Here is a 9541-nt window from a genome sequence, read left to right as displayed (position 1 = left end):
TGATCCTGAGAAAAAAGACAGATGAGAGGACATGGACTCATGAATGCAGAAAGAAAGAATAAGCCTATGCATGTTAACTTTGTCCTCCAGTCCTGCAGATATCTTGTCCCACTTGAGGACGACACCTTCACCTCCCTCTGCAGGAGGAAGAATCCAAGCAGAGAGACTCAAACGCTGCTTTAAACTGTTAGAGTTGACATGTCTGAGCATGAGAGGATTCCTCCTGACAGCGCTGATATGCAGATAACAGTCTGCCGGCTGCGCGTCGAGCCGTGAAGAAGACACGAAAACATGTTTACACATGTGAAAGCCGAGGAACATTTGAGTGTCACCGAGATGAATGAGCAGGTAAAGAACAATAAGAAAGAAGAGACAGACAGAGCGAGAGGAAAGGAGGACGGGAGGGAATGAGCAGGGAGTCAGAGCAGGTGGGAGGGAGAAGCAGAGGAGGAGGAGGGGGAGGAAGAGGAGGAAGGGAAAAGCCATCGCAGTGAGGAAAATTAATTGCCGGCTGCAGGTTATTGGCTGGCTGTGCTGCCGCGGAGGCTGCTGTTGTTCCAGCGCTGCGAGGATGCTGCAGAAGAAGAGAGAGCGGCGAGCAGAGAGCTGCAGATCTGACTGCTGATTCCTGATCCACCGCCGGCTCATTTCAACATCCCATCATACATCTGTGAGGAGCTGCTCAGACCGGGAGGAAACACTGGACGTGTCATTATTCGGGAAGGAAAGCAGCCGCAGGAGGAGGAGGAGGAGGAGGAGGGACGCCGGTGAGGAAGCTTTGCCCAGACGAGCATCACCTTCTGTGGGAGCACGGAGGCTGATTCCCCCGGGGAAATCAAGGAGTGGATGGTTCCTAAAACATCTGGAAAGGTGCATCTGTGGGATCTTTGAAGAGATTCAAACTCAAATCACTTCATGTGATCTTTTCCCTCCAGCAACAACAGGAAGACTGACAGGTCTGGAGTTTCTTAATGTACTTCTAGAAGTGCAGTGCAAAAATCTCCTTCTTATCTGTAATTTAAGGTTTCTCAAAAACTAGTAAAACATTTTTTTTTATTTCAGATACAAATTTAATTTAAAGTATCTTCGAGATTTATTGTGCAGCATTTTGCCTTGTGTTTTTGATAAAATACAAATACTGTTTTTTTGAAAATTACAAGTTTGGCAGAAACAACAGTTTTATTTCATTATTTATTCATTTACAGATGAAAATGGCAGAAAATAGTTCAATTTCAATCAAAAATCAAGATGATGTTTGAATATTTTGTTCATTGGTTTGTTCATACTCTGTTCATTGGTTTTTAACTTTCAATTATCGGTAAATCAGTGAATCCTAAACCTGAGAAATTGAAACTAGGCAGTATTTTTGCTAAAAAAAATTTAAAAAAATTATTAAAACTGAATTATTTCATTTTGTTCACCTTTTATGTTTTGAAACTGACACTCTCATCCCAAGTCGTCAAAAAGTGCAGTTTGAGTTAACTTTCATGTGTACGTGTGGCGTGTTTGGTATCCTCCTGCCTCTGTTGTCGTTCTGAGGCGGCGTGTCAAAGGTCTTTTCAAAATACACTTCTGTTTTCACAAATGACATTGTTACCGGCAGCGTTTCAAACTGACGCAGTCTAACCACGTGACATACTGCCACAAGATATTCTGTCCAGTCAACCAGCGGCTCATCATACTGCGTTAAAGGCACCGGCCGGTCACGTTATAAACCAGCGTATCATACTGCCGCGACACATCTGTCTGACCGTGTTATAAACCTCTGTCGGCATATCATACCGACCTAAAAAGTGAAACTTGAGGCGTCTACTAGCTGACCTGGTAGAGTGGGCGCCCCATGTGCAAAGTCCTCGCTGCAGCAGCCGCAGGTTTGATTCCCCCCTCAGACCCTTTACCCTCTCACACTAAACTGTCATTTCCAATAAAGGCCTAAAAAAAACTAAAAAAAACTAAAAATTAGATAAAAAGATTGTTTCAGCCCTAAACTTGATTTCTATTCAGAAAATGTTGCGGTATTGTCCTGCTCTTTAGATTCTTTCACCTATTTTCAGAAAAAAGTATTTTTAAGGCCTGACTATAAAGAGAAACAACGCGATAAAATGGAGATTTTGTGTTTCTGAGGCATCTTCCTCACTGACAAACAGCTACTGCACTGAAAATCTGTGAAATCTGAGCAAAAGCCCAAAGATTCTCGTTGCCTGACAACAAATTCTGGCTTCAGAAATCAATTTCTAGCTTGTTAGACTTCTTCAACCTTAAATTGGGAGGTGGTCGAACACACCTCGAGCACAAACATTGAAATTCCAAGCAGACAGGGAGGGTAAAAATCTCCCCAAAACTAACAAGCCTGTGTGTGCTGGTGTCCTTCATCCAATCAGCGTGTAAAACCAGTGAGAATCTCTGTGTTTCTGTGTGTCCAGGAGCGAAACTAAGCCGGATTTAACCTTTGTGGAGAGATGACGGAGCAGCAGAGGAAATCGGGGGATGAAGGGAGGGAGAGAGGAGGAGAAAAGGCTGACGGTTGGAGGATGTAGCTCTCCTCACAGAACAACAGGATCCACCTGAGTCTGAAGAGGATTTTGGGAGAATTACACGGAGAATAAAGCGAGCGTCATCGCAGACGGAGGGCGACTGTTTGACGCTGAAGTTTGCTGGAACAAAAGCAGTCTTCACCTCTGTGGATTATCAGGCCTGAAGGAGGATTTGGGGGATCTGAGAGTTCGGGAATTTGATTTTTTTCCTGGTCAGCAAAGGATATAAAAAGTCCTTGAAAAGAAAGAAACACTGAATTGTCCAAATTTGAGCAAAGAACCTGAGATATTTCCTCAGGGAGCTTGTGTGCTGTTGCCAAATTCGCCACTTTTGAGTCTTTACTGGCCAAAAAAGAGCTGAGACTTTTTGGGCACCTGCAAGTCAAACAAACCAGAATTCACCTTTCATTTTTGATGTCACCGCTTTTACCAGACGACATCTCCTCATTTCTTCCCTCTCTGGTTGCCATCTCATTTCCTAGTTTTTCTTTCTCCACATTTGTTTTTATCTTTCTTCTTTTCTCTGCACGCACCTTTTCACACTTTGCCTCTTTCCCCCGCTGCAGGTGTGGATGACAGACAGCAGCTGCAGGGAGGTAAAAGGTAGATGCTCATAAAAGCAGATGAATCATGTTCAGTGACAGCAGCGGCAGGTAATACAGGCTGAGTGCGGCGGTGTTTCTGCAGAGCGTCTGTCATCTTTCTGCAGGCTAATTCCATCTCGAGGACCGTCTGTGGGCGAGCGGGCCGATTATAAAACCAGAGGGAGGGGCGCTCTGTGCTCTGCAAACTCGCATTATCACTTGTGAAAAGTGAGGAAGAAGCAACAGGGACTAACAGCAGTGATTTCCTGCCAGCCTTTGCATGTTTTTTTTTTTGAAGGGACAGTGAATGCACCACAGCTTGATAAAAAGATTTAAAATTCACATGAAACTGGAGCTGCGCTTTGAGATTTATCTTGAAAGCAACAATAAATGCGCCTGAATTTATGATCAAACAGCAACAAGAGCGTGCAGATAGCCGACTGCAGAGTTAAAGAAAGTTTCAGTAAAGTTACAGAGCGAAGCATTCATGCAGCTAATTGAGACAAAAAGAGGATCTGAAAAAGAAAACGAGGCGACCAGAGAGAGCAATCGGCACTCGTGCTTTCAAATGTAAAAATTAGACTTTAGGAAGAAGCACAAAGGTTGAGAAGCACAAAGAGGTGAAGAAGAGTCTGATCTGTATGAAAACTGTTATGAGGTTTGAGGGAGAAAATCTGAAAATCTTTAGCTGAAGAGCTAAAACGAGCCCTCATCTTTAAAACTTTTTAGACAGAAGAGAATTCAAGTTTAATCCACATAAAAATTCTGATTTTGTGTCTATAAAGATAAACTGATGCATAAAAACTCCTTTGAAAGCTGTAACGTTTCTGAGATAAAAACTGCAAAAAGTGCAAAAAGACGAAGGACACAAAAACGCCGCTGATGTTTTTTAGATGACATTTAAGCAGCAGACAGGAAACGGATACAGCTCAAAAGCACAAACACCACATGAAAAATAGATTTTATAAATGTGTCCTCTTCTCGTTCTCGTGTTGTAGTGTTTGGTGTCAATGACTCCACATTTAGTTGCTAAAATTTACAAAAACATTTGGCAAAAACACGAAGCACAAACTGTGTTTTTATCCCTCAAATAGAAAACTAGAAAATCAGCTTTTAAGCACAAATTATGACCAATATTCAAACACAGATATAAAATCCAGGTGCTGAAAATCTAAATTTTACGTTAAAGGTTAAACAAGTTTTCTTGAACTAGTTTTTAGTTCAGTAAGCACAACGAGCATTCAGATTATTGATTATTGATTGCTAAAAGGTGTTTTTTGTAGGATTTTTTTGTATTATTTCAAGGACACTTTTGTATCAATTCAAAGCACAAAAACATAACTCATGAGCACACAGTGCTGTTTACACTAGTTTGAGAAAACATTTTATTGAAAATATTTAGTGGTGAAGACAAAATCAACTCGAGAAAATGTTGAAATAAATATATATCTGAGATGTGGATTTCTGATTTCTAAACTTTGTTGTGTTTGGATGAATAATTGAGGCGAGCTCTATTTGCGTAACTTCAATATTTGTCTTTAAATGAGTGATTGTCCTCTTGAGCGTCTCCTCCTCCTGATCCAGAAACAAAAACCCGGATTTGAAGATTTCTCTGTTTCTATTATTCAATATTTCAGATCAAACTCTATTTTCCACGGATGCTGTCTTGTAAATTTGTGGAGAAAGGAAGTTGTTTTTAATCACTGGCTGATGAATTATTGAACTGAAGTGAAAACTGCTGGAACACTTTTCAGCCCGGAGGAGGTTTTTCTTCTTCTCCTCCTTCATGTCTTATTAATCGTCGCTGGCCCTGTTTCCACGGCGGCTTCAAACAAACCTCAGGGGACAGAAAAGGAAACATTTGGCTCAAGATGTTTAACATTTAAGTGTTTTGTAAAGATTTGTGAGACATTACGGGCTGAAAAAAAGCACCACGGTTGGTTTTAGTTAAGTTTTATGAGAAGAGGTGTCACTTTGACTCAGACTGAGGAGATCTCAGAGAAAAAGCTACAAATTTCTGTCAGGGAAACTAAAGAAAATATAGTTTTTTCTCGTTTTACTTGCAGTTTGAAAGAGGACTTATTTAATAACTCGTATGAAACTAATGCATGCATAATCCATACAGAGTTGTGTTGTATCTGCCACTTATTAGGTGTCACTGGAAACAGAAGCTTTTACAGTTTCCTTTTATTCATCCTTTCTCCACCGTAGGCCATCTGAAGGGGGGAATGTTCGCCATTTTTAAAAGCCCAATCAATTTGGATTTATTTTATTTTATGCATCACTTTAAGAGCCAATGTCACATTTATTAAAAACCAGGGACACCGAGATTTAATCTCTTTTTAAATCATCTTTCCTTCCTCCTCTTTAGGCGATATGAGCTGCAAACCTCTAACAAACTGGTCGACTTGACTGCTCAAAACCACTTAAAACGTTAAATATCTGACTTATCTGACAAAAATAATTTATTGATCTTTGCTGAAAACCATCTCATTTTAAAACAGGGACATCAAGATTTAATCTTAATATTAATAAAAATTTAAATCATCTTTATTCTCTCTCCTCTTTGGGTCATTTCAGCTTGCATTTCAAGGCCCCGATGATCTACTAATATTGATTCGAAAAGAGACGTTTTTTTGCTGAAAACTTGCACCTCATCATGTGTGTTTGTGTGTGACTGCCAGTCCCAACACGGGTCACTGATGCTGCTGTGAACACACACTCCACAGACCACACTCGCCCTTCTTCATCCCTCCATCACCCTCATCGTCATCATCACAGACAGATTTTAAGGAGTGTTTTTTTCCCCACTGTTTAAACAGTTTGAAGCACAAACTGAAGAGCCTCTTCCTCCCCCTCCTCTTCCTCCTCCCCTGCAGGGCTCAAACAATCTGCCGTGCATGAATAAAATTTAATTTTTCCCCCGTGATGAAAAGACGCAGCGTCTCGCCTCCTCGCCGCCCGCAGGACAGCAGATAAAAGCTGTTTACTGTGAGGAGACGTTTGAGCAACAGTCTCTTTTATGAAAAAGAAACAACAACAAAACGAAGCTGAATAATGTCCTCCTCCTTTTGTTTCATCATTGTTTTTGCCTGCGAGCACGAAACATTAAGAAGCACAGAGGTGGGTTTTTGTCTTCAGAGTGACAGAGCAGAGAAAAGACAACAGGAAGTGAACTCAGTTTGACTCTCAGCAGGTTTTTTATCAGAAGTGACACTTTTTCAAACAGAGACAGACGCCTTTGTTAAAGACGTTTGACTGATAAAAGCATTCAGTAAACCTGATGTTTGGATATTTAGACAAGTGGCTTCATTTTTTGTGAGAAATCTTTCTTTTCTAAAGGAAAACTAAGACTACAGCGCCCTGCTGTTGAGCATTATTGCCAAAAGAAGAGTCACCTTTATCAGGCCTTTTCATGTTACAGAAGATGCTTTGCAGCTACACAAAAGCGTTTATGTTTGAAAATAACCTGGAAAACAGTTTGAATCTGATGTTTGAATCTGAACTATTTTGACTTAACGTGAAGGATTTTCGGTCTTTCTACGTAACTGATTACAAATTTTACCAAAACTTCATTCTGGCTCTGAGAGTTTGTCTGAAATCTGGTGATGTTTTTCGACTGTTGCTTGGTTTTGCTCGACAAAGCTTTGGCCATCGTGATCTCGACAAAAACATCTCTCTGAATCTCATTTTGGGCCAAAGGTCAGAGGCTGATAAAGTGGAAAACAATTAAGAAAACAGACAGTGAAGACCCACCTGAGGACGTCACATTTGGAGGGTAAAGGTCGAAGGGCGAGCTGGATTATTGATTGGAGTGTCAGCTGTCTCCTGAGGGATCTGTGGAGACGGAGGACAGAGGACACGGAGATTAAAAGAAGAGAAGTGACAGAGATCAGAGTGTCAGACGTCATCATGGGCTGCAACATGTGTGTGGTGAAGCGTCCGGAGGAGCAGTACAGGATCATGTTCCAGGTAAGACCTCAGAGCTCGCTGGCAGCTTCTGACCAATCAAATGTGTTTTTATGTTTTTTATTACAGTTTTTTGATGGTTTCAAGTAATCTCTATGAGAGTCAACATGGGACCAGAAAAGGTAGATTAATTTGTCATTTCGGTCATGCTCTTTGTCATATTTCTTGTTGTTGTGCAGTTACTTATTAAACACACTGGATTTTGTATGGCTGATTGTTATCTACACTAAATATTTTGGCAATAAAGAGACAGAAAAAAGATTAAATCAAGGTGTGTTTAAGAGATGCAGATGTTCACAGGTGAGAGGAGAAAGTGGACAAAAATTCATCTGCTTTGCTATGAAGAAAAAAGGAACGTGTGTGTGTGTGTGTGTGTGTGTGTGTGTGTGTGTGTGTATGCGCGCGCAATTTTCTAGAGGAAACTTCGGTACCATTCATCATTGCAGGTTAGTCTAGTTACTCTCTGTAAAGGTCACCATGTTATTCAGATTGTTTTTTGTTTTCTGTCCACTGAAGGCTGAAAGTCACAGAGGACTCAGAACAGAAATCCTGCTCTCACCCTCCAGTTTGGTCATGAGAAACAGTGTGATTCTCTGTGTGTGTGGTGAAGCGCTGCACATTAATGCATGGAAGCATTAATGTGCTTACTCTGTTGTTGTAAACTGTAACACATGTAAGCTGTCCAAGGTGCTGAATTCTTGGTTTCAAACTGTGGGCTGACTCTTACTGAGCTGTCCAGGGTGCTGACTCCTGGTTTGGAACTGTGAAATGACCATTAACCTGTTGTTTACTGTAACAGATAGAGCTGTCCAAGGTGCTGAATCTTGATTTGAAACTGTGGACAAACTCTTTTTAAACTGTTGTTTACTGTAACGGGCAGAGCTGTCCAAGGTGCTGAACTCTGATTTGAAACTGCAAACTGACTCTTACTACACTATTCTTTGCTGTAAAAATGTAGAGCTGTCCAAGGTGCTGAACTCTGATATTTGAGACAGTGGGCTGACAGTTAAGCTGTTGGTTACTACAACGGATGGATGTGTCCAAGGTGCTGCACCTTGTGTCCAACGTGCTGAAATCTGATTTGATACTGTGGACAAACTCTTAATAAGCTGTTGTTTACTGTAACAGGCAGAGCTGTCCAAGGTGCTGAGCTCGAGTTTGAGACCATGGAAAGGCTGTTAAGCTGCTGTTTAATGTAACAGGTGGCTCTGTCCGGGGTGCTGAACTTTGCTTTAAAATTGTGGTTTGACTCTGATATTACTGTAACATGCAGAGCTGTCCAAGGTGCTGAACTAAAACAGAATTTACTCTTACTGAGTTCTTGTTTACTGTAACAGATGGAGCTGTCCATGGTGCTGAGCCCTGGTTTGAAATTGACTCTCGTGTCACTGGTCTTTACTCTGACAGGCGTACCTGTCCTGACATGCCTCTTTTGAAGTACATCTATTGTTTAAAAGGGTGAATGTGCACCAAAAGGATTATGAGGCCCGTCCAGCTGCTGGTCTTTCATCTCAGAATGTGAGATTTGAAGGTTTTTATGTGATGATTTCTAAGTTTGTGCTCATAAATAATCCTTTAAACCTGTCAAATACTCTCTCAGTGAGGCAGAGAGGAGAGACTCAGAGACAGAGAGCAGCAAAAGAACACGATAATTTGGGGCCGCAAAGAGCTTCAATATAAATCAATAAATATAAATATTGACTTTAATCACATCATTACAGTTTAAACAGTTAATATTTTCAAGATACAATCAGAATGTGCATTTCACTGAGTCATGAAGACGAGAAGGAGGGGGATTTTTAATCAAGCCTCTTTATGGAAGACAAAGGTTAAGAGGGTCAATAAATTATCTGAAATAAATCAATAATGTCATTTTCAAAAATGTGCCTGCTTTCATGTACGTTGTGACCTTTTCCCAAAATACAGCTAATTCTGTGGTGTCGGCATTTCAGGTCTAATACCTATACTTTCACCCCTTAAAACCTGAGCAAATTGGTTTGACTTCTTTCAAAATATGGGTAGAAAATGATGAGCAACTTCACAACACATGGCTTCAAAAATACAGAAAAAACCCCCAGAAAAAAATAGCCTTTGGGCCCTAAAAGCTCCCTGTGTAACAGTGTGGAACTGTATACTGTAAATGTTAGGCAGGGTGTTGCTGTAGAAAGAGCAGGCAGCTCTACCCTTTCTGAATGAATGTAGTATTAAAATAAAATTTACACAGATTTTTATAGTTGCTGCTGCTGAATTTGATTTTTCAAACAGGCTGAAATTGCTCAGTGTGTCGAGTTGAAGAAATGTGTCAAAAAGAATCATAAGAATGTGTTAAAACTTCCCATGTTTATGGAGGAGCTGCAGAACTGAGCTCTGTTCATACATAAAACTATAAACTAAACTATATTCTGGAATACCTGGAAACCTTCTTCCTCAAACAAAAGCCATCAAACAAAAGAA

General features: G+C 40.7%; 1 protein-coding gene and 1 long non-coding RNA gene across 2 annotated transcripts in view; one reads left to right on the top strand and one right to left on the bottom strand.

The window, feature by feature from the left end:
• The first annotated feature begins 479 nt into the window (after window positions 1-479).
• The window catches only part of LOC121946637 (PDZ domain-containing protein 4-like), a 55050-nt gene continuing 45988 nt past the window's right edge, over window positions 480-9541 (top strand). The window contains exons 1-2 of the mRNA XM_088081593.1: window positions 480-956; window positions 2424-7090. Of these exons, the coding sequence (XP_087937719.1) occupies window positions 7031-7090 (60 nt within the window). The 5' untranslated portion in view covers window positions 480-956; window positions 2424-7030. The remainder of the gene's footprint in view (window positions 957-2423; window positions 7091-9541) is intronic.
• The window catches only part of LOC148188627 (uncharacterized), a 44967-nt gene continuing 42297 nt past the window's right edge, over window positions 6872-9541 (bottom strand). Inside the window, exon 6 of the long non-coding RNA XR_015777369.1 lies at window positions 6872-6955. This is a non-coding gene — a long non-coding RNA (uncharacterized LOC148188627). The remainder of the gene's footprint in view (window positions 6956-9541) is intronic.

This window comes from Plectropomus leopardus, chromosome 9 (genome assembly GCF_026936395.1).
Source record: "Plectropomus leopardus strain MGB_pleo_1.0 chromosome 9, ASM2693639v1, whole genome shotgun sequence".
NCBI lineage: Eukaryota > Metazoa > Chordata > Actinopteri > Perciformes > Serranidae > Plectropomus > Plectropomus leopardus.
Note: the sequence above shows the minus strand (reverse complement) of the source record. Positions and strands in the feature narration are given on the sequence as shown.